The sequence below is a fragment of the Tachysurus fulvidraco genome, chromosome 12, assembly GCF_022655615.1.
Source record: "Tachysurus fulvidraco isolate hzauxx_2018 chromosome 12, HZAU_PFXX_2.0, whole genome shotgun sequence".
In the NCBI taxonomy this organism is placed as follows: Eukaryota; Metazoa; Chordata; class Actinopteri; order Siluriformes; family Bagridae; genus Tachysurus; species Tachysurus fulvidraco.
This window is the reverse complement of record NC_062529.1, coordinates 8,106,201-8,132,152: the sequence shown is the minus strand read 5'-3', so window position 1 is coordinate 8,132,152 and position 25,952 is coordinate 8,106,201. Positions and strand designations below refer to the sequence as shown.

The window sequence follows — 25,952 nt, the reverse complement described above, 5'->3', positions numbered from 1 at the left end:
AGCAACACTCAGCAGGCTTAGACACACTAAATATTACGTTGCCATACCTTAGAAAGTAAATAGTGAATAAAGGTGTGTTTTTATAAACGTGCCACTGTTGTACTCTGAAGTCAACTGATTGAATGTACTGGAGTTGCGTAATGCACATGAGGCTTTTTTTGGCCTCTTTCATCACTGACCTGGTTTCACACAAAAGGACAGGTGCTAGCTGCATGTTTTTATCCAAACACTTTTTTGAATGCATTTGTAAACAGAGTTTGTACAAACTTTTCTAAGGTTGAGTGTACAAGCAGAGTTGTGACTAAAGGTTAGGTGTTTGTGCTACACAGTATTTCAAAGTGTTTTAATTTTCGTGTGGCTTCTTTCACTACCCATGACACAAACCAAATGCATATATTCTACGAAATATCCAGACACACCGTGCACTCATTCGTGGAAAGAGGCCCCTGGAAACATGATCCAACTGAGCTCAGTACAATGCAATTCACCATCAATCCACTGACTTCTCTGTGGGGCTGCGATTATAAACTGGTAAACCAAGATATGGCTGCATACTAGATACTACTGGGTACTAATAAAATACCTACAAATTCGTCCAAGGTTAGTGGAGCCCAATCGGTGGAACCCTAAGATGTATGTTAATAAAAACTACATCAAGAGCAAAAGTAGGAAATTTTCTTTGGCAGTTGACTGATGTGTAATCAGTATGGTAAGAATAGCACTCATAGAGCTTTGTGTACAAAGCTTACCACATAGCATGACAGATGCAGTTACACATTTCCTATGGCTGAATCTCATACGGTGTGTTCAGGTTTAGAGTGTATTTCATTACCAGTACACTATGACTCCAGTATATTATGCCCTATATAGTGAGCAAAGTGTGAATAAGATGCTGTAGTTCGTTCAACCTGAAGACAGCAGCTCACGCGGTACATCGATGGTGCAGTGGGAAAGTGACATGTTATTTACTCTACTATAACTTTATAATAAACCAGGAGGCATTTAACAAAACTATCCACCTTGAAAGACTAGCATGTTAATTTTAAAGGTAATATACTCATCAGGGTTGCCCTAGGTGTTGACTATGGTTTTTTTTAGTTCTTTCTTCTACATAGTTCATGGTTCATTTGCACTTTGGTTCAGAGTATATTACTCTGTATGTTACAATGTAGTATATTACTTATTACACTATATTACCCAAAACGAATGCCAGTTGGAATTAGGATTTGCATCATCTCCACCTCATGTGACAGATGCAACATCAATTTAGTCCTGCAGTCTGTCCAGCCTGATCACCTCCTCTCCTGTACACTCTGTTTAGGTTGAAATGGATCCAGAGCTTCAACATTCTCAGCATCAATACCATTTGCTTTTAGCTGTGTTACTAACTACCGGTGTTGAATACTTTTTCACATAACTCAGCGCAATGACTTTGTACAGCAGCACTGCCTTCTGTGTCCGGAGTTTGCCGTGTCCGCTCCTTATAACCTGGTTAATAGGACATTGAAGGTTGACGGCACTAGTGAGAACGAGACGGATTTAAAACAAAAAAAAAACTTGCAGTTTTATTAGGAGCTAAAAGCAAAACCAGGCTGTTATCTGTTTACCTTTTTGTTTTGTTTTTTTTTTTGTCCACCTGTGACATCAGACAGCCACAAATCAGCAAACTTCTTCCAGGAAAAATTCTCACACGACTATTTCAACATTTTTAAAAGAAATTTGATGTTTTCAGGTTGGTGTTTTCCTTTGCTGTGTGTGTTTGACCTCCAGTAAAGAACATTGCTCTGGGTTGATGAGCTCAGTATGGAATGGGATTAGTCACAGAACCATCTATCAGATGGAGTCATCGAGTTATCAACGATAGAATTTGTTCCAATCATTTGAGTACTGTGTATTCGTAAAGCAGGAAACTTAGTCAGTGAATTCTTTGGTGTTTAGGTTTGAAGGTAATTCCAGGTCTGGGTACAATGTGTGTGTGTGAGTCGCTGTGTTTTGACACGGGGTTTAGTTTTGAGTTCATACACACAGTTGAGGCGTGAAACCGCAGCTGGCCAAACGCTGCTATTTGAGGTTTGCCGCTAATCAAGCACTTTATACACCTTGGTTACTAGCTGAGTTCGAGTCTCATGGGCATAGTTAGGGACTGTGCCAATGAGTGATCGTCATTGAGAGCGTATGTCTATGGAAGGTAAACCGAGTGTGTTGTTAAGAGGTCCACGCCTGCTAACTTCCAGAAAGAGGACTTTTATTCAGCCACAGGGAATGTTTAATAATTAAAAAAAAACACTCAAAAAACTTCACGTTTCGTTACACGACAACACTGGGATGGGAGAAATTCCCTTTTAAAACGAAACATTTTACGTCAGTCGAATTACTGAGAGAAATACCACCGTTTTTGAGCAAATACACAGGACTGACTCCTAGCATTCGTTAGCTTAGCTTAGCCTCCAGGTTTAGCTGAGGTTGTGTTCAATACGGATACGCGGTTAAGGCGGACCTCGTTGTACGAATACACGAGCTATGAAAATAAGCTTGTTTCATGGCGGTTCGTTAACAATGGTCAGAGTATTAAGGTTTATCGAGGACCCAGGCCTTGTCCGAACAACGCTTCCTGGGGGAGAGGGGGAGAGAGAGAGAGAGAGAGAGAGAGAGAGAGAGAGAGAGAGAGAGAGAGAGAGAATCACTCCTGCTAGCTTCGCCCTGGCTAAGTGTTGGTGTTACACTGCGCTGTTTTAACCCACGTAGCGCGGACCATCTGTACAAATCCCAACGGCTCACAGTTCAAACACAACACTATTAACTTAATTCTCTACTCGAACAAAACAAACACAGATAGCACACGGAAAGAGTCCAGAGACACTCTTCCAAAAGCTTTCTCCTACCTAACATGGTCGCTCCCATCTCCCGACTCCACAGAGGAAGGAGGTGGCATTCCCGAAGATTTCCCTTTATTCCCAGTAATTCCCTCTTCGAGTGAGATTCGGGATATTCCAGAGGTTAAAATGGAAGGAACAGTACGCGCTAAATTTCACGACTGGTTTGAATTTATTGATACAGATTTTTTGGTATGCGCGTAATCCGAGCCTGATTCCCTCCTCTCTCATTCCAGTCGGTAATGGCGACCGATGAATCTCTCTCTCTCTCACTCACTCACTCACTCACTCTCTCTCTCTCTCTCTCTCTCACACACACACACACACACACACACACACTCTCTCTCTCTCTCACTCTCTCTCTCTCTCTCTCTCTCTCTCTCTCTCACACACACACACACACACACACACACACACACATACTCGCACACAAATCTCACAGTAACTTTTTCAGTGTGGCGCGTTTACAGTCTTACCTTAAATTACAATACAATTAAAAATTTAATATTTTATCATATATTGTATAATATTTATAATATATAATCTCCATCTGATATACTACAAATGTAGTAGTACCTGTAGTAATAATAATAATAATAATAATAATAATAATAATAATAATAATAATAATAATAATGTGTGGCATTTGATTGCACATTCTAAATAACAATAAAGATAAGTTGTAGTTGTAGAAAAAATATAAAATAACAATTATAAATTATTATTACAATGACAATAATAATAATAATTATTATTATTATTAGTAGTAGTAGTAGTAGTATTACTATTATTAGTAGTAGTATAACTATAATAATAATAATAATAATAATAATAATAATAATAATAATAATAATAATAATAATAATAATAATAATTAGAAACAGAACAGAAAAAAGGAACAGAAAAAAGGAAATAATAATAATAATAATAATAATAATAATAATAATTATTATTATTATTATTATTATTATTATTATTATTATTATTATTATTATTTTCTTTAATTTTTTTATTGTCTTTAATCCCAAACATTTAATTAATTGCATGTAGTATAATGTGATTTCAAATATAATTTTCACATTTTACTTAGAAAACAGATATGCTCCTATTGCTTTGTATTCGTATTATATTTGTATACTTGACACTGTTCAAGGTGGCCAAAAGCCTGAAGGTGAAATTGATCCTAATCAGTCAAAAAGGAAAATGTGTCTCCTGCGATACAAAGCTAAAGCACATGTTACTATAATTAATACATGTAAATACATAAAAATTAATCCAAGCAAACGTCTTACTTAAATATTATTTACAGTTTTTCAGCCAGGTGGCTGACCACAGAAAATATCTCTAACCACTCAGGAACACATGAACTGTTCATAGGAACTCTTACGTTTAGTTTCACATCCAGACATTATGTTCATTTTGTGAGATATTAGCTGACATAAACTTGCAGGATGCACTGGAGTGTTCATGTCATGTTTTTGTTAAAGCATGTGTTACTAAATTTATCGGTGGAAGCCACAGTCCCATTGTCCCTTAAGCTTATTTGGGTGTGGGCTCAGCTGTCTCACTGCCATTCAAATGCAGTACACAACAGCCTGAGCAGAACACGACACCCTGTCCTGTTTACACTATGCACTTCTATCTGCAAGTTTCCACTTGGCCATTTCCCTTTTTATCATCACAATCCTGTTTTAATTTCACTGTCATGTACAAATATCAGATTTCATGGTTACCAGATCTCACAGTTTTCTATGAATGAGACATGACCATTCTTATATTCTGTAGTGTCATTTGGAATTTCGCCATCAGTCATTACAACAAGGAATCTGTCATTACAAACAGGTATCTGTTAGTCCTAAGTACAATTTAGTATTATTTTCTCTGTCTGTATGTCAGTTACTTTAAGAGGCATTGGGTTCTTCAGAATAAAGAGTATCCTGTTTTATGTATTTGGCACTGCTGTCCTTTCTGTCAGCTAGTATGCAGTTTACAGAACATTTTATCATCTTCAGCTGCACTTTCTTCTTCATTCTGCTGCTAATTTGAGTTATGGTGAACCATATGCCTGTAAATGCGAGGATATTATAGTGCACTAGTGAATCACGTCAAACACAGCGAACAAAATATGTGAATAGACATACTGTAGATGAGATGCACAATGTGCAGCTTATCAAACAGGCACACCTCATTCAAACCCTTATCACTGACCTTAGAACAATATGCAATCTGGGGATTCCCTTTGCCATAAATCAGCATTGAAACTGTTCTGCTATCAGTAAAAATATTTGATTATATTTAAGGTAAACAGAAAAATCATTAAAAGACTGAAAGTTTTTTTTTTGTAATTGAGAAAGGAAAATGACATTGCTTGTGCAATAGAGGCTACTTTCTTTTGTCACACTCCCTTTAATGTAAGTGCATGTAATGGAAGGACACAAGTATGTCGACACCTGTCACACCAATATGTGGAACTTCCCCACACATTTGCCACAAACCCTGAAGCACACAACTGTATAGAATGTCTTTGTATGCTGTAGGTTTATAATTTCTCTTCACTGGCACCATGAGTCCCAAACATGTTGTACAATGACAATGCCCCTGTGCACAAAGTAAGTTCGATGCCATTTTGAAGAATAAATAGTGCTACACTTCTATAATACATACACTAGACAGTAGAGTACATAGTTTATACTGTAAAGTGTGTAGAATGTCATTTAGAACACAACTATTGTTTGTCAAGATTGGAATGGATGAGCTCGAGTGGCCTGTACAGAACCCTGAGCTTAACACCAATGAACACTTATGGGATGAATTGGAATGATGACTGTAGCCCAGGCCTCCTTGCCTGACATCATTAAAATGGCCTCGCTAACACTCTTGCAGCTGATCCCCACAGCCACTTTCCAAAATCTAGTGGAAAGCCTTCCTAAAAGAGCCGAGGCTTTTATAGGTGTAAAGGGGGGGACAAGCACATATGGGAGTGATGTTCAGGTATCCACCAACTATTTGCTGTATGATCTAATTCATAAGATTACCCTAAACAATCAATAATGCGTGATGTGTCTTAATAGGTTTGCAAAATATTACAATCACAGTTCTTATACACTATAAATATTTTGTAACTTCACACTTTCTTATTTATATCATTTACTGAGCTGAGTCACACATGTTTCTGCAGAGAACTTCCCAGTGCATGGAGTTGATGAGACAAGGCTTTGGTCATGACATGAAAATGCTTGCAACATTAATTAACAGATTCAGTGTCAATTATGTGGTGTTGGACCTATCTCTAACGAACCTGTACTTGCTTGTGCTTATTATAAAAGCTGGCAGACTTTATATGAGTCTGTGCCTCTTTTTAACCTCCCCTCATGCTCCTTTCTGCACACCATGATTTATCTCTCTATACAGCCAAATTTCCTGATCCTGCTTTTTTCCCCAATGCTGATTCATGGTCAGCTGTAGTGGAAAATCATATTGAGAACCCGTGGATTATAGATACTTTTTGCTGGACCAGTGTAATTATCCCTAAGAACACATTGCCTGGCAATTTTCAAATCTTTAAAATTGCCAATTATTTAACTGAGGCCATCTTTCTGGACTTAAGGTCAGTTCAGTGTTCATCTACATCAACTCTAATCAAGTGTTGCTGACTGCTTTTGCTGACCTAATGGAAATCCGTAATCAGAGTTCAATGTATATTATGGTTAGGAGAAGGAAAGGAAGGGGTGGGGGTGTTTGGGGTTGGGGTTTAAACTGGTCTTCTAACCCACCTACCCCCATGCATGCTTACATCTCTCCCTCCAGTCCCTGATCATGCAGGGCAATTGGAACCAGCTGCTGCTATTTATCCTAGGCAGCACCACAGCTGCACTGCCATGAGGCCAGGGACAGGGAGTTGAGGGCTACATACTAAACCATACACTACTCTGGCAAATCATACAATGTAAGATGTACACTTCTACCAGCATACTAACACTACAGTATCAGTCCAGACATAGCCTGTGTCATCACTCATCCTTTCTGACATTTATTAAGCTCAATCAGATCATTTGTTCAGCTTTGCTGATGTGCATGAAGATTCACTTCCAGGTTCACCAGTTTTGGGGAAAGGCTGTGGATCTCCATCTGATTTTTAAAGAAATTTACAGCCCCTTACAATTCTCTTGACGAATCCATTTTGCTGTTTGGAATGCAGGAAGTGGCTTTCATAACAATGGCAATTTTTTTTTTTTTGTCTGCAGTTCATCTAAACAGAGACACAAAACAAAGCCTAATTCAAGTTAAAATGAATTCAGAAAGATAAATGCTAACTGGCTGATTCAGAGTTTTGCAGAGCACATGGCCTTGTGCTTTGGAAATCTGCTATTAAACATTCATAAGAATTTATTTTAAGCATGCTATTAGCATATTCTCAACACCACAGCTCCAGCAGTCAAACTCCAACCAAGCTCACTCAATAATAAATGCTTATCTGCTAAATAACACATATAGATGCCATTTTAGTTTCATTCTGAGAAACCGGGAGTTCCAGCAATTCAGATTTGATTCCTATTCATTTATTTGCTTTGCAACATGTCCAACTTACAGCAGTAGTTTATTTACTCAATGGCATTTCCTACTGAGAAGCTGAGAAGCGTCTCACACACACTAAGGATTGCTTTATTGACAATGCAGTAAAAAACAATGACTCATTTGTGGCTCATGTCACTATCCTGACATACACTCTGTGCTCATTTTTTATGTACTAACAAACAAAATGTGTTATAGCTCTCACTTTGCTTCAAATTTATTTAACATAATCGCCCTCTGGCCTGTCTTGTGCAACCTAACCCCCTGATGTAATTATTGATTTTTCCCCCCACAGCCTCCGGAAGCAGGAACACACTCTCTCTCTCTCTCTCTCTCTCTCTCTCTCTCTCTCTCTCTCTCTCTCTCTCTCTCTCTCTCTCTGTCTATTATAAGCTTTACTTACTTTCCTGGGCAAAAGCTTTTGTCCTTAGCTGAGTCATGTCACGTTTAAAAAAAAATCCTTAACCGTGAAGGAACATAATTGCTTAGAAGTGAGCATTTTAATTAGGGACTCTAACTACACAAGGTAAACACACCATGACCTTATGGGAGACCCTTTCTGAGTTACTTTCTGTTTAATGGCTCATAAGACCTTTCATAGTGAGCACAAACTAAACTATATATCATAACATACACTTACACCTATACAAGTAACCTAGGCAAACATTTCCTAAACTTCAGAACATTCATGCCTAGACATGTCCAGACATGAGTGCTACATGAGAGTGGAAACAGTGGTGATGAGTTGTCAAAAATTACAAACATATACGTTTATCAGACACCCTTATCCAGAGTGACTTACATTTTTATTTCAATTTATACAACTGAGCAATTGAGGGTTAAGGGCCATGATCTGGGGCCCAGCAGTGGCAGCTTGATGGACCTGGGGTTTGAACCCATGACCTTCCGATCAGTAGTCCAACCACTGAGATACCACATCCCGTATACAGAAATTATATCTACTCCTTTAGTGACACTGATGAATGGGGATAGAGATTCAAACTGCATACAGTATGTAAAGCCACAGCAGTAACTGTAATGTAAAAAAAATACAATATGCTTTGTGTATTCGAATCTTGTTTGTAAGGCATATTGTCATATTGTACTACAGTCAAATCCTTCCACGGCTGTTTGTGCGGCTGATGTTTCTAGCTTTAAATAGAAGTTCTGTTTTAAACCTTTTCTGAAGAGTGGAATAAAGAGATTGTATAAAGAACAGTGACACAGTGATAAAAGATACTTAAAGGCCTACATCATTTCTTCTAGACTAATTTATTTGCTTTAAACTTTGATGAACATCAGCCAATCATTTGTCGGCACAGAGTTTGAGTGTCAATAGAAAAAAGCCTCTTTAAACAAAATTGACTATCCTGTTATGACGAGTCTTTCTGTTTGTATAAATTCCGAAATTTTAAGGACAAACGATGGTATTTATGTATTGTATTTGTGCACTTATATGATTGTTTTCTAAAGGATAGAAGGAATAGCTTCTATTGATACAGGCCTTAATTTCCTCCCAAGTGCAGTGCCATAGTAAATTTCAGGTCAGTAAAACAGGGCAGGAAATTATATTTAATGTACATAAATTAATGACTTAAGTATGTTAATTTACCCATTTCTGTAATCTGCTGTTTTATTCTGACCGGCGTAATAGAAATCGACATTAGGCTGATTTTGAAAACAGAGAGTTTATATAATGTATAAAGAAATAAATTATTTTATTGCTGCAATGATGGGAAAGGGGAGGGGTGTGAGCGGTTACAATGTATTCAATGGATACAATGTACCAAAGAGGTTACAATGTATCCACAATATTCTGTGTCATTAAAAGACAGAACATGAAATGTAGAATTCATGAGTGGTTACAGAGACATGCACACAGCCCTATCTGTAACATAATTGTGATAATGATATTATATACAAAATATGAATCACAAAAGTTTTACATGCACGGATACCCTGAAAAGAAAGGTGATAAAACTGTACTTCAGTTCAATTCATTTTATTTGTATAGCACTTTTAACAATTTCCCATTGTCTCAAAGCAGCTTTGCAGAAGTATGGAAACAGAAGCGAGAGAAAAATATACAACAATAATAATAATAATAATAATAATAATAATAATAATAATAATAATAATAATAAATAAGGATAAAAATAAATAAATGAATATATACAATTAAAGTTTCAAATTAATTTAAAAAAGATTAACTTAAACTTCATGATACTATACATTTAATCCCTATCCCCAATGAGCAAGCCGGAGGCGACGGTGGCAAGGAAAAACTCCCTGAGAGGATATGAGGTCGAAACCTTGAGAGGAACACAGGCTCAGAAAGCAACCTATTCCTCATTTGGGTGACACTCTACAGTAAATAGTGTAAATGTAAATAATGTCATTTCTACAACAGTTTATAACAGAGCAGCCGAAATCTCCTGAGGAACTAACTGGTCATCGTTAACTCTGAGTTCAGCGCAGACCTGATTGGTGATAAAGACCAGACCATACAGCTGACTGACACAACATTGGTTCAAATGAAGGCATGACAGTCTCCAGGCGGCTTCATACACAACAATCCCATGAGACACTGGCTGTAAGGAGGATGTTTTGTGCAATTTTCCTGTAAACAGTTGAAGTCCCTAATGGCGAACATTTTGAAAGGCTTTTGTTTACAGACATTTCCATCTGAATTACAAAAAACATTATCTATTTATGCTTTGTAGTGTTTCGGGTTTTCCAAAGTTAAATACTAAATTAAACACATTTTTTTAAAAACACTAAAATATTAGTGTATTATACGTACGATGGTAAGTCAAAAAAGCAATGCAAGTATATCAATAATTCCTGTTATATTTTTATTCAGTTTTAGGTCATGTTGCACTTTTAAGGTTTTCATTTGACTCGCCCTCATATCATAAACCTCACATACCTGTACAGTATGTCTATTAAAATATTTAATTCTTTTAACATATTTTATTCTTTTAACTTAATTCTTATTTAAGTCATTATTTTTTCTCTTGGAAATTATTTTTACTGGTCTGAGTCCATCTTTCAGATCTCCTCTTCTAATATAGATGCTGTACTACCCTCAGGTATTAAATAAGCAACATGAATGACTGGCATAACCTTAACATCATCTAGTCCCCGATGTTCATTAGGTTTACAAAGGTCACATAATTCAAAGGAACGCAACCAACACCCAGCACATATCGGCACTACACAAGCCTACATAAAAATTCATTATGTAGCTGTAGCTTCAAGGCTGTTCTTACAGGAACAGTGAACTGCGATAAATAAGAAAGCAAACATATTTGACCCGATGAGTCACAGACTGCTTTGTTGGCTGTTAGAGGGAGTGAACAAGCTGAGTCACAGCAGCCAGGAAACAATACAAGAAGTCAGTATGTTTTTCTATTCCTTAGAAGACTTTCTCATGTGACTTCCCTTTCAAATGCTAATGTCAGATGCTACCCTTAATCAATATCATTGCAGTTTTAGTCTTGTAAATTTACATTTACAGCATTTGGCAGACGCCCTTATCCAGAGCAACATACATAAGTGCTTAAATCTCTAACACTGAATACATTAATGCTGGTTCACTAGGTTACATACTTAAGATGTAAATGGACCACTCTGACTTCACTCTTGTGTAAAAAAAAATAAACACAAAATATTTTTTAAACCTTATAGATTTAATTTAATGTAGTCTTAATTTTCAGTTAGGAACTAAGGGCATGTAAATAAAATAGTTTTTTTCTTTTTAATTTCTAACTGGTAAAAAAATAAATAATTATGTTTTGATACAAAGAAAAACTCCACACCATTCTTACACCCGCAAATTGGAATTGTGAATTTTTTAGCTATCACATTCGAGATTTGTATATTAGTATATAGTATTTGGACACATGATCACTTCACTCATATGAGGTTCTTCCCTAAACTGTTGTCACAAATTTGGAAACACACAATTGTGTAGAATGCCTGTGTGTTTCCTTTCACTAAAACTAAGAGGCCCCGTAACATGTTTTAGCATGACAATGCACGTGTGCATTAAGCGAAGGTTTGTGTCGAAGCACTTGAGGGACCTGTACAGAATCCCTGGCATTAACACCACTAAACACTGCAGCCTCTTTACCTGACATTAGTGCATGGCCTCATGAAAACTCTTGTGGCTGAATGATCCCAAATTCCCACAGCCACACTTGAATATCTAGTGAAAGCCTTCCCAGAAGAGTGGATATTAAAATAGCAAAGAGGAATGAAATCTACATTGTGATAGTCAACAAGCACATATTGATGTGCTTTCCCAGCTGTCCACATACTTGTGGCTATATGGTGTATTTAGTGTTATTAGATGCACTGGAGCGTTGCATGATGTCCACCCTTTGTTCCTTCCATCCATCAATTCATTCATCCATTTGCTGATTTAATTATCCTACTTAGGGTTGTGTGGTGCCTGGACCCTGCGGCACAAAGCAGGAGACACCCTGTATGGAGTGCCAGAACATCGCAGGGAATGATCACATGCACTCATTCACACCTTGTGAACAATTAAGTGCCATCAATCAGCTTACCACATTTTCACACAGGTTGAGGAAACCAGAGAACCCGTAAATAACTCACTCAGGGGAGGACAGGGAGAACATGAAGGAGAACATGTGGAGGCAGGAATCAAATCCCCAAACCTGAAGGTGCACTGTAAATGTATTAACCACTAACTATACACTAACTCATGTATAAAAATACATTATTATTGTTATCTCAGACTTCTTTGTCTCCCTTTTGCTCCTTTTCTTCTCAGGCTTTATTTTCCTGAAATACACCCTTTCCCCCACGCTGTGCCAGACTTCTCTAGAAGCTGGACTGATAAATATTTTGTAGTGTATGCAATAAATTCAGTAGTACATTTCACCATGTCAACCTTTCAAAATGGAAACCTAATCCCCTCCAAATAATTATGCATTATTTATTAACTAAATAAACAAGAAAAAAAAAAAAAAAGAAAAATAGGCTCTTAAAATGTAATCTACTACAAAGCCTAATAAACACAAACTAAGCTCATGAGTAAAATATTTATTGTAATTTCTCAATACTAGTGACTAATAAATAAATAGCAATTCAGTGTTGAAGTTGTTCAGCTGGACTCCTCGGCGAGGCGACGCACCACTGCAGATGCGACTCTTCTGTATGCTTCAGCCTGCACATAATCAAGCAGAAACAGAATGTGATCACGAAGGAAAGTCTAATCAACCAACACAATGTTATTACATTTATATTAGGATATAATTCCTGTGAAGAAATGTCTGAAAAACGGTCTAATAGATTTGGATCGGGTGTTTATCATCAGCGATCATTAGAAGGCTTCAAGCAGAATGGAATTAGTGTTGGGTCTGTGACCTATTATTCATTAGGAGCCTTCGGATACTACAAACTGCTGTATAAAGGACATTATGTACATTTACATTATTTACTGTCTAGTGTTCACCCAAATGAGAATGGGTTTCCTTCTTAGTCTGGTTCCTCTCAAGGTTTCTTCCTCATATCATCTCAGGGAGTTTTTCCCCCACCCACTGTTGCTTCCTGATTGCTCATTAGAGATAAATGTTAAAGATATATAGTAAGTTCATTTTAAAATTAATTTGAATTGAATATATACAGGGGTTGGACAGTGGAACTAAAAGACTGGCCAATATGGAGTTAAAGGTTTCACAGCTACAGGATCGCGGCTTGCGGGCGGTTCTTCACCGATTTCACATTCCATACTTAGGAGTAGACTGTAAAAGTTGGAATAGCAGAGCGATAGCACAGCTCTACATAAAATACTGCAAACTACACAACATAATAAAAGACATATCAAAGTTCAAGAGAGCTAATTGTTCGTGTGTTGCTCGTTGGTGCAACTGTGAACAGGACAGCAGGTGTTTGTGTTGTATCGAGATCCAAAATATATCTAGGGTAATAAAACCATTAAGCACGAACCACATGCATGAAAGTAACTGTCGACACAAGAGGAAGTTGGATGTCTCTCTTGGTTCTAGGTTCTTTGCTAGTGGCCCAAAGCATTACTAGCAAATAACCTAAAAAAGTTCTAGAAATGATATAGTAACCCCATACAGCATAAAAATAGAAAAGGTTTTCAAATCCATGATGTGACTCTGGTCATCATTATAGTACATACACAATATTGCCAAAGGTTTGTGGACACCTGACTATAGGTGCTAATTTTTTGAACATCCCATGCTACATTTAATCCCCCTTTGCTGTTATAATAAGCTTTACTCTTCTCACTTTGGGAAGGTTTTCCACTAAATTTTGAAGTCTCACTGTGTGGATTTGTGTTCATTCAGCCATAAAAGAATAAGTGAGGTCAGGTCATGATGTCATGCAAGAAAGCCAAGCACATAGTCAGCAATCCAATTTATCCCAAAAATATTCATTGGGGTTGAGGTCAGAGCTATGTGCAGGACACTCAAGTTCTACTACATCTTCTACATCTTCATAGAGCTCCTTAGAGAAGAATGTTGAACCTACAGTATACAATGATGATTATATTCTATACAATTGTGTGCTTGCAGTTTGGGGAAGACCCACATACAGTATGGGTGTGGTGATCATTTCATCATGATGCAATCACCTCAGGACTGTCAGGAGAGGACACAACCACGGGCTGACCCTTGTCTGATGTCTCTCTGATATTCAGATGAAGTGGAATGTCACCTGTAATAGAGGCAGAGCAAACATATAACCTAAGATCTCATATACAGGCTCAAACAAACATTCTACTTTGACTTCTTACCATACAACTTGCATTACACGTCAAATAAGAAGCAGCCAAAGGAGCCTTTATTTTGTCACATATACATTACAGCACAGTGAATGTTTTTCTTCACATATCTTAACTTTGGAGGTTTGGTTCAGAGAGCAAGGTCAGCAATGATACAGCGCAACAGGACGGGAGAGCGATAAAGGCCTTGCTTAGGGGCACAACAGCGGCAGCTTGGCGCCAGATGATTGGGCTTGAACCCCAATCTTCAAATTCACTTGAGCTGACATGCCCTGTATAAACTGTCCACATCTCCACATTCATTCCACTTCAAATGACTATCAAATGAAGGTACTATTAAATCACTTTTTTTCCTGGAGTGACTGTTCTATGCATTATGAGCTTAGACATTTAATGAAGTGTAAAAGCTAGAACAGATCTCACTTTCAGGTTTCACACTGCCGTGAATGCCAGACAGAATGCCTTCTATAAATACTGAGTGAAAATGATCAGTCATTGTCATTATTATTATTATTATTATAAAAAAAATGCACAGCTTTGACTGAAAAGCTGTACCATAATGGTTTGTGAGTGTCAAGCAAAATAAATAGAACACTGATTACACAAAAAAATCTTTAAAAAAATAATAAAGATATAAAGGATGACAGTTTATTTAAAAAAATCTGTTACCAAATATACTCATATAATTATCTATATGATGTGATCTACTTGCTCTAATCCCAGCATCAAGCAATAAAATCAACTGCAATTTCTCCATGGCAGGAATGCCTCTTGAAAATATCAAGTGATATTTAAAAATATATATAAAAAAAAGTCACAGCACCTTATGTTTTGTTACTGGCTCTGACTTTCACACACATCAGTGTTTTCTTTAGAAATCAATGTGTAGCTTGTTACTGGCTTATTTGTCATTAATTATTTCTGTTAAAAAAACCCTAACATTAAAATTTTCCCCTAAAAGGTCATTATGACTCGTGAATTCCGTGTGTTAGGGCCGAGCTGTGAAAAAAAACTTTCATTCTAATGCCCCATCAACATGGTACAGCTTATAGGAACGGGACAAACATTTCGTGCTCATGTCACGGGCTGAATTTATGGCATTCGGTACGATTTATCGCTTAAAGGAATTCAAGTTCGTTGTTAATCATTTTTTTGAGTGATTTCACTCATATTCTAGGTGTTATTTGGTAAACAAATCTTACCAAGAACTTCAACTCCAAGAGTGCATGCCAGTTCTGTCACTCCATCTGTGCCAAAGATGTGTGTCTGGTGGTTGCACTTAGGACAGTGAAAAACACTCATGTTTTGAACCAAACCCAGGACCTACCAAAGAAAAAAAGAAGTTTTATATATGATGAAATAAACTTTGTTTCTGTTAAAAGAAATATGATTGACTAGGATTCCTGTGGTTCCTGTGGTTCTATGAATCCTGTATAAATCACCTAAACGCCCTCTTGTGTGCAGGCGGCGGTCAGACCTTTCAACAAAGTCATTAAGTAACCGCATGATGCGGCATTTGCTGTAAATATATCTCTGAATGAAATCTTTCCATGAATTTAAAAAAAAATTAAAATAAAATAAAATAATAATAAAAAACATTTTAGCTTTAAATAAATGTTATAATTCTAACTTCACTTCCCTTTCATGATGACTGACTGGTAACTGGTATTAATAGTATACCTGTGTCATGCTCATGTAGATGGTGAAAAACCTTGATTTTGTTTCCAAATCATAAATCCACCCTTTGCCATATGTAGATTTTTCTATCAAACTGCCAAGAACACACTAAGTGATTCAGGACACAAGGAGATGGTTCTTTTTGTCGTATTATGTACAGTATAATCCAATGCAGGTAATGCGACTCTGTAAGCTTTAACAGAATACGGCGAATATACAGTAAATCACACAACCTAAGCTAATCTAAAAGATATTTGTAAGATGTCTTGTCCACCTGAGTGTCATCAGTCTTGAAAAAGTTTTCTCATCCAGCATCAGTGCACGGTAGCTCTGCTGCCTTTCTTTTGCATCAACCAGGTATTTAAAATGCGCTTCTTCTTGATGGAATTTTTAGTGTTAACACTGGTCACATTAATGATGCTACAAAACAGCGTACAATAATGCCTAAGTGTGAGATTCTTAACGAACTTCTTGTGTTCTGAGGGAAATGACTGATATGAGCGAAAGCCCTAAATATATACTCTTACTCCCCTGATCATTTGCTCCATCATCTTTGTCCTGGTGTTCTGCTACCTCATGTTTTTTAAATTAAGCACTAGATTGTGTTAGAAAATAAAAGAATATCTCCAAAGCTTGGACTAACCACCTCTGATCTTATTTAATCTCTTCTGCCTCGGTGTGTGTATTTTTTTTGGATTCATTACTTATTAGGATTTAGAATCTAGCCTGAAACATAGTTCAGTCTTTTGCGAACATATTTCTCCTGTACAGACAGAAACATCTGGAGTTCATGGCCGAATGCGAGGGATACGTTTGGTTACTACACGTGTTTAACAGATGCTTTTAGAGTCTCACCGGCACGTTAACCTTACGGAACATCTCAGCACCTCTGCGTGCATCTATCAGCGCGATGTCCTGCGGAGTGGACACGATCACAGCACCTGTAATATGAAGCACACTTCCAGTAAAATAAACTAAAAAGAGATTTAGGGAGCGAAACCCTTTTCGACATCCTTAAATAAAAGTGACAGCGGAATATAGATGCTGAAGTTTTACTGCATTCCAGCTCTTACTGCGCTCCTGTGACGGGTTTTAAGTCGGTCAGAAATCATAGTAAGGTCATTTCGTCCAGCTGCTCAGAATTTTTGGAACACTTAAAGCTACACAGAGCTGAAGGAAAACATTTGTGCAATGCAGGTAACAAGGTTAAAATCATAAATTTGCTTATGTTTAAATACACACACAGGAATAGTCTTAAATATTACATTTTTAAGGTATTGAATGTTTACTTCTTTTTACTTTGTTGTAATATTCTAAAACTTTATTAACAAACAAACAAAAAAAACAAACAAAACCACACACAGATTTTCAATGTGGTCTCAGGCTTTTGGACCCCACTGTATTTGTGCACTATAGAGAAAACCCTTCACGTGGTAACTTTTAAACATTTGCTTTATTGAACATATCCTCTATTAAGCACATCAACATCAATCCCTGAAAATTTCACAAAAAGCATCACAAATATTGTGACAACAGGTGTCTGATTTCAAAGTGAACTGATTAGACATAAGATCAGACTATCCAACAACGTAACCAGGGTCTGATATTCCAATATATTCAAATAGATCTATGGCTTGTTAAACTACATTATAAGCATATAAACCCAAATTTGACCAAAACCCAAAGTCCGACTTTTTTTTCCCCAAAACACTAAATACCAAGATACAAACAACTGAACATACAATAAACAATTATTCTTATTTATTTACCTGCTATCGGGATGTTCTGTGTGATGGAAAGTTGTACATCCCCTGTTCCAGGTGGCATGTCAATCACTAAGTAATCCAAAGAGCCCCAGTCTACCTGGAGAAATAAAATAAAATAAAATAAAATAAAATAAAATAAAGAGGTTTCAACAATGATATTCAAATAAAAAGGATGTGTGATTTGCTGTCAATTTGTTTTGATTCAATTTCATATGTATAGTGCATTTGACAAAGCTGCTTTGCATAAATATAAACATTAAGAATAAAATTTAGACTTTCGATTAAATTCATGTTTAGAATTAGATTTTTAATTTATATTTATCCCTAATGAGCAACAATTGGAGGTAACAATTGGAGGTCCCCTGAGATGAGGAAAAAACTTGAGAAACCAGACACAAAAGGGAAATCTGTGAACATCTGGGTGACAGAGATTTGCAGAGGTGACAACATTGCTAACAATGCAGTTTACAGAGTGAAATAACTGAATATTACCACAAATTTCCCAGTGTATGTTGTTATTTTTGTTTTTTAACAAAAAGTTTACAGTTGATTTCTACCAAGTCACCAGTTTGTTGCAATTTCATGGGTCAAATTTCAGCTACACGTGATTATTGAGCGTTATTCTGTTATTCTGAATGTTCCTTTACGAGAACAAACACAAAAAACTTGCTTTCAGGTTCCTCCAGTTTCACCATAACAGGCTTTCTGAAATCGTTTACCTGCTTGTTAAACTGATAAGCTAAATAACGTAGCCTAGAAATTCAGGAAGTCTTGCCCGCACCTGTCTCAGAAGCTTCTCAATAGCTGACATGACCATCAGACCCCTCCACACAATAGGTGCAGCATCTTCAACCAGAAAGCCCATGGACATACTGAGGAAATCAGAGCAGATGTACAGTGAGACTGACTCATGCTGAACAGTAATTTACATATTATTAATCTATTCATACACTTACCAAGGGATCCCGAAGTTCTTCAGGGGTCTCATTAAGTTGTCTGCAAATGTAATGAAAAGGCTGATTTATATGTAAATATATATACGAACACCTGCTTAACACAGTGCTGAGGCTCGCAAACAAATATGTCCCTGTGGTACTATTCTCTTTCAGCATCTCTGTAGTCTTTATGGCTTTATATACTCTCGCTGACCACTTGCTTGGTTCGGTTTATTAGTGCTCCTGTGCACCGGCAAAATATGTGTTCACAGAACCACATTAATCATGCAGATACGGCTCAGAGATTCACTTACAGATTCAGAACGGGGATTAAATGTGATCTCAGAGACTTTGAGTGTGGCATGGTTGTCAATTGTTAGTGCCGGATGAGCCAGTTTGAGGATTTCCACAAAAAAAAAAAAATCTAGTGAGCAGCAATTTGTCGGATGGAAATGCCATGTAATTAAGACAGGTCAGATGAGAATATCCAGCCTTGTTCGAACGGACAGGAAAGTCCAGTAACTCTTTTGAAAACTGGACAAAAAAGCGACCTGGGCCCGAATTCATAAAGAGTCTAAGAATGCTCTCACAGGAAAATACAAAACCTTTTATCTTAGAAAGGAGGCGGGGCTTAGCATGTTACTAGATATGACACGTTATTTCGAAGACTGTGATTGGTTGTCCGATTAAAAATATAAAAAATCTAAATCTAGACCCTTCACTTTGTCTTCATGTCAAATCAAATCAAATCTTATTTGTCACATACACATACATACAGAGTACGACATGCTGTGAAATGCTTTTTGCATCTGTCTGGTATTCAAACATAAGGAATGCAATTATGGATAATAAAAAAAATACATCCAAAACCAAAAGGAGTTTGATAAATAAAGTATAAACTATATAAAAAAAATACGATTACGTTGGTGACCGATCAAATTTTCCGCTAACATCTGTATGTTGCAAATGTAATAATTTAAATAAGATAAACAAATGATATCGTTTCTGCCTCTAAGGTGTTTCGGCTGTTTTGGAGATACAGCATGTTGGCATGATAGCATGGAAGAGCTCTTTTAAAAGTTAAGACGCTTTATGGATAACTTCATTGTGAATTTAGTCACTAGGATCAACTCTATGCACAAAGAATTTCATGAATACGGGCCTTAAACTTTCCCAATCAATCTGTGTACGAGTATTAGTGTTCCTAATAAAGTGATCAGCGAGTCTATGTATCAAAGGGCACCTGATACCACCTACTGTCTGTTAATTCTGGGTTTCCTCTGAGGTTCATCAGCTTTGGGACTGAGGGGCCGTAGACATCAGCATCTAAAAGACCCACGGTCGCAGTCTAAAGAACAAACACACAGAGGTAAAATACACTGAATAAAAACTCTTTCAGTATTATTTGAATTATATTTTTATATGGAGGATGCAGGAAGATGTAAAGTACCTGATCGTTAGCCATGAGTCCGAGAGCAAGGTTTACTGTAAAGAAAAGAGTAAATATAATCAAAACAATACGAGTAGTTGTTTTGTGTGGGCTTTGATCGATATTATCACAAAAGATTATAAAGCCATTATATCAGATCAGGTAGTTAAATTCTGTTGCTTGTGATTTATATCGAGTACGCTGGCCCGGATAGCTCTGGATCACAACGACCAACATTCCACTGTGATTTAAAAGAGAAAGAATTTTAGCTGATCAATTCAAAAATAGATTCCTCAAATGCTGCTATGGAACTTTTTATATTTCATTTTCCTCATTACATTCATTTCTTTAGAGAATTTATACATTTTATTTATTTGTTTTTAAGACTTGTCAAACCTGTATTACATTTTTAAGACTTGTCAAACCTGTATTAATTTACATTTTTTTATTTAAATAGTGCAAAACAAATTGCTTTTTGGTGTGTCTAAAACGCCAAATTTTTTTGTTTTGCACTGTTTATAACCCAGAAATAAAATGAAAAATGCCATTTTTCTAGTCACCATATACCTTCATTCAAAATATTCTGAGAATCGTGAAGCATTTATCAGCAATCGATTCAAATCATGACCGCAGTGTTCTGTTAAAGCCCACGTTGTCACCGTATTAAAGCTTTTTTAATTTTATAATCCTCCATCAAATGATATACAGCTCCATATTACAACACCTGTGTTCATTATTCATTGTGTGTTCATTCAGAAATAAATACAGCTCCTCAATATACAAGTGTCCTATTTATCTCTTGCACTTTCATGTTGAATTTCAGATCTGTTCTTATGAAGCTGTCTTTTTTTAATACCACATCAAAGTTCGAAGGTTTCGCAGGGCCGCATCTCATCAGATAAACAGCCACAGCCACATGAAAACGCGAGACAAAACAGTGAAAATGATAGTAATCTTTGTAGGTTTATATGCAGGCGCTACTAGCTCTGTGGTAATAAGTGACTTTTAGTGACTCAGTACAACAACACTGAAGTGAATAAAGAGGGAGAGGGGGAAAAAAAAACAAGAACAAAAGAACAAAATGTGTCGGATTGGATCTTGGCAGGAAAGAATCTGTAATCTTGTGAACTGTTTACTTTAAGTGAAGATAATAACTAGTGTCATTTGGTGCAGAGGCAATGCTACATTTACACTGACATTTTGTATCTGACTGATTACATGCCAGGGCTGTAACAAACAATTACAACAAAACAAAAAGCTCAAAACCTTCAGAAATAATAATAATAATAAAGTACATAAAATAATTGAGGATTGAAAGGAACATGTAAATGCTATGAAAGCCATGGTCAAGGGTACCTGCTGTGGTAGATTTTCCAACGCCTCCTTTTCCTGAAGCAACAACGATGACCTCTTTAACCCCGGTTATGGGCTTTTGCTTTGGAAGGCCACGTGCCATGTGAGCCCTCTGCCTCTCCTGCTGTTTTTCTCCAGCAGCTGAACTCTAATCATTAAAGAAACACAAGTCACAATACATCTAGTAACTCAAGCTAACTAGATTTAACAGTGATCTAAGACTAACTGTGGCGAGTGCATATACTGTATCTTACCAGTCTGTAAAATGCATGCAAAATATAAGGGCTTGAGTGAAAATAGTAAATAATAAAAGTACATTATTTTAACCAGTAACAAATGTTGAAGGTGGATTTTTAGTGTAAAAGGTGGATTTTTTTTATAGTGATTATAGATATTATACTTCCCATACATCTTTGTAGTTGGTAAACGAATAAAACAAAAGTTTTAAAATGTTGTTTCTGGCATGATTGTTGTTTATGAATGATTATAATCGATAAATTGCTCATCATCGTGCTGGAAAATGCTACTCAAAAACATATCAGCTTCTACTTCAAAAGAAAAATGAGAGGTATTTCGCAACCACAAGGAATTTAACAAATCTCAAATATTTATTCATGCAATATTGAATTGAGTAAAAAGGAAGGTGGATAATATCAGCTGACAAATCCACCGGCTCGACCAGCAGGTTCTTTATCAGCTGATCAGATCAAGCTGAGATGAACTGACTATTTAATTAAGTCATTGTTTACAATTCTCAGTGTAGGTTTCTCTCTATGTTCCTGTTTTTCTCAATCAAGAAGCAGCAGTAGTTTAAAAATTATTGGTGTTTTTTTTATTACTATTATTCTTTAATCATGCTTCCCCACTCATCTCCTCCTTCTGAAGACATGAGCAAGAGATTAAAGTCCAAACTGCATTAGAGAGACAAATGCAGACAGGACAAAATCAGCACCAAGTAATAAGACATTTTTGTTTGCTTAACTAAGCTTCATTTGTAAAATAACGCTCATGTGTATTCAAGCCCTTGGATTTCTTTGTCTGTGTATTTTTTGTCCTGCATGTTGTTACATAGTTCTGGAGAAAAGACAAGCTTAATAGTAGAATGACAATAAACAACATATTTGCCTTATTTTTGGGTTTTTGGGTTTGTGGACATGGTGCATTTAAGCTGCAGTCTTACAGTACATCAGGAGCTACAACAGAACAGCTTCATTTCTAGGATATTGTCATGTGAAAGCCTTGAAAGAATTTCTACCTTCTTACAGATGACAGATTATAGGGTTGTAAGGTTGTAAGATGGATTTATTTATTTTATGGGATATAGATAGAGCTGTGCAAAGATGGGTGCTGTGATCATTTCCTGGATTAAAAAACATGTTAAAATATCTTTTAGGGTTTTTTTTTTAAATCAGACAGATCTCAGTATATTTTTTTTTTTGGAAACTATAAGCTGCACCAGTGTAAATATTACCAGTTATTGGGGGGGGGGGGGGGGACATGCCCCACACCCAAATGGGTGTCACCCCTGTTTTGATAGCTCCGCCCCACACATACATATGTAACCCAGGCAACTATTATGGCAGAACCTGCTGGGGCAGATGGCCGAGGGGATATTTTTATCAATAAATGAACTCAATGAGTAATACTATCTTCTTTCGGCTTTTCCCTTCATGGGTCACCACAGCTAATCATCTCTCTCCACCTATCCCTATCTTCTGCATCCTTAACACTTGCACCCACTATCTTCATATCCTCATTAATTACATCCATATACCTCCTCTTTGGCCTTCCTCTTTGCCTCCTGCCTGGCAGCTCCATGTCCAACATTCTCCTACCAATATACTCACTCTCCCTCCTCCGAACATGTCCAAACCATCTTAATCTGGCCTCACTAACTTTGTCCCCCAAATGTCCAACATGAGCTGTCCCTCTGATGTACTCGTTCCTAATCCTGTCCTATCTTTTCACTCCCAATGAGAACCTCAACATCTTCAGCTCGGCTACCTCTAGCTCTGACTCGTGTCTCTTCTTCAGCGACACTGTCTCTAAACCATACAGCATGGCCGGTCTCACCCAATGAGTAATACTATGGTAATACAAATGTTTTTGTAGTACTGTTGTACTGTGAAAGGTAGTGTGTTGTACTGTGGAAGGTTTGGCTCCATTTCACGCGGAAGACGACGTTCAACACCTAGAACCCGAGGCAGAGGTAACGGCAGGTATCCGCCATGTCAATCTTTCTATCGCCTTCTAATGTCACACATGCGCACTGAACAATATCTCCGTCCATATTGACAAGACACGCCCCTTTCTGCTCATTGGCTACACGTTTGTTTTGTTTGTCGGCCGACTCAGTTTTCTGAAGCGTTTCTCAAACAACGTGCACCCCACCTTTAACTAGTTTACTCTATTACTGCCATGCATGACTTTAAACATGTATAAACACAGAGCACAGCTGACACACAGCTGGGACTTCAGCACTTCACTTACCTTTGATTTACAGCAGATGACATTACTACGTGACCAGATCACTGAGTTCTGCTTCAACACGTGACTGAATCTTCTGCAACACTGATGAAATGTCATTTTGTTTGTTTATTTATTTACAGAATAGAAGCTCGGCAGCTAAATGCTGTTCATTTCAGTCATTTTTAACAAGCGTGCATGGCCTTGTTTAACCTTTCACTGTCAGAAAGAAGAGCCTCATGTGAAAGTTACAAGGTTTAAACTGGAACACGAGCTCAAACCAAATAAACTAAACTCACAGCTCTGAGACGCCAAAGCGCATGTTGATGACGTAATGCGGAAGTGAAAGCTATTAGAATTCAGTTCTCATGTGTCTCAGTGTAGATGTTTTTTTCCTGGTGATTATCGGATTCGTTGATGCAGATTTTTTTAATGTCTGGACGATGGCGAACGGACCTACAGTAAAAGCCCGAGTGCTTCTTCAGCAGTGTTTATATGCAAAACTTCAAGTGAAACCTGCAGATGAGGAATCTGAGGTGGAATGGGCTGAGGTGTGTGTGTGTGTGTGTGTGTGTGTGTGTGTGTGTGTGTGTGTGTGTGTGTGTGTGTGTGCGTGCGCCTGTCTGTCTGTGTGTGTGTGTGTGTGTGTGTGTGTGTGTGTGTGCGCGCCTGTCTGTCTGTCTGTCTGTCTGTGTGTGTGTGTGCGCGTGCGCCTGTCTGTCTGTCTGTCTGTCTGTCTGTCTGTGTGTGTGTGTGTGTGTGTGTGTGTGTGTGTGTGTGTGTGTGCGCGCGCGCCTGTCTGTCTGTCTGTCTGTGTGTGTGTGTGTGTGTGCGCGCGCGCCTGTCTGTCTGTCTGTCTGTCTGTGTGTGTGTGTGTGTGTGTGTGTGTCAGTCTGTCTGTATGTGTGTGTGTGTGTGTCTGTCTGTCTGTCTGTCTGTGTGTCTGTGTTTACATCTCTCTCTCCCTCCCCCCCTCTCTGTGTCTCTGTGTCTCTGTATTCCTGAACTCATTAATGCTGAATGAACATAAATCTCCACAGCCACATTCCAATATCTAGTGGAGTGGAGGTTATTATTATTATTAACAGTAAAGAAGTAGTAGCTCAGTGGTTAAGACATCAAGTGTCCATAAATGTAAGGCCATATAGTGTATGTCAGGGATATTTGACGTAATTATACCAAGTAGTTGGAGTTTAAAGCTTTCAAATTTTCAGATAATAAAGTGGATGTGAGTGGGGGAAAACAATTAAATAAATACTTTACTGTTAGGTTTTGACATTTTTATTACTACTGTTTAAAGCAAGTCATGCTATATAAAAAAGAAATGATCTACATGAGCAAAATTTTTGTCCTAAATTATTTAGATGTTTCATATATTTGCACAGATTAATCGTGGAATGGTCATCTATATTTGCTTCTTCAAAGGTGCAGCTGAAGATATGATCCCCAAAATGGGTATTGTGTTGTCTTTTGCTTGAATGATTACACTAAAATGTAATAATTATCAATTATTACAGATTTAAATACAATTATTATTAATATTTTTTATTATTATTACAAAAAAGTATTTTTTTAATCTAGTCTTTTCCTGCTCTTCAAAGTGAACACCCTCCTGAACGTAAAGCTGTGCGAGACTGAATCTGGGAAATACACCTCTGTTGTTGATTTGCCTGGCAGCATCCTTATTGTACCTCAAGCAACATTGGGAGGCAAAGCGAAGGGAAAGAGCATGCAGTACCACAACAACATCGGTAAAGAGGATGGCCAGAAGCTCTATGCCAGTTTTGTCAGTCACTGTGAAAAGGAGCTGAGCTCAGCCTCCAAGTGTGCAGAAGCCGGTGCAGAAGTCAAACACGGGACGTATGGCAACAGACAAGTCCTGAAACTGGATACAAATGGACCGTATACTCATTTAATGGAGTTTTAAAAACTGTATTCTAAATTGTAAAAGTGGGGGAAATTTTGTCATTAATAAATCTAGAAATTGTTTATCTTTCGCTACAGTTGTGATCGACGTGTTGTTTTTGTGCCTTGTCACAGCAAAAAAAACAAAAAAAAAAACAGTCCATCCTTCCACAACATCCATGCCACAGTTAG

The 25,952-nt window shown here is 37.3% G+C and overlaps 3 protein-coding genes across 3 annotated transcripts in view; 1 reads left to right on the top strand and 2 right to left on the bottom strand.

Annotated features, from left to right (window-relative positions):
- arhgap5 (Rho GTPase activating protein 5) overlaps window positions 1-3,176 on the bottom strand; it is a 33,522-nt gene extending 30,346 nt beyond the window's left edge. Inside the window, exon 1 of the mRNA XM_027172778.2 lies at window positions 2,883-3,176. The gene's annotated coding sequence lies outside the window, so the exon portion shown is untranslated. The remainder of the gene's footprint in view (window positions 1-2,882) is intronic.
- Window positions 3,177-12,503: 9,327 nt separating this feature from the next.
- Window positions 12,504-24,019, bottom strand: nubpl (nucleotide binding protein-like). Its single transcript, XM_027172867.2, has 11 exons — window positions 23,880-24,019; window positions 21,393-21,537; window positions 20,058-20,092; window positions 19,865-19,955; window positions 18,629-18,668; window positions 18,454-18,544; window positions 17,676-17,769; window positions 16,762-16,847; window positions 15,432-15,552; window positions 14,080-14,162; window positions 12,504-12,642 (listed from the first exon to the last, which is right to left on the bottom strand). The coding sequence occupies exons 1-11, from the start codon at window positions 23,973-23,975 to the stop codon at window positions 12,580-12,582; spliced, it is 945 nt and encodes a 314-aa protein (XP_027028668.1). The 5' UTR covers window positions 23,976-24,019; the 3' UTR covers window positions 12,504-12,579.
- Window positions 24,020-24,207: 188 nt separating this feature from the next.
- Window positions 24,208-25,858, top strand: LOC113659818 (D-aminoacyl-tRNA deacylase 2-like). Its single transcript, XM_027172868.2, has 3 exons — window positions 24,208-24,406; window positions 25,241-25,310; window positions 25,457-25,858. The coding sequence occupies exons 1-3, from the start codon at window positions 24,224-24,226 to the stop codon at window positions 25,780-25,782; spliced, it is 579 nt and encodes a 192-aa protein (XP_027028669.2). The 5' UTR covers window positions 24,208-24,223; the 3' UTR covers window positions 25,783-25,858.
- The last annotated feature ends 94 nt before the right edge of the window (window positions 25,859-25,952 follow it).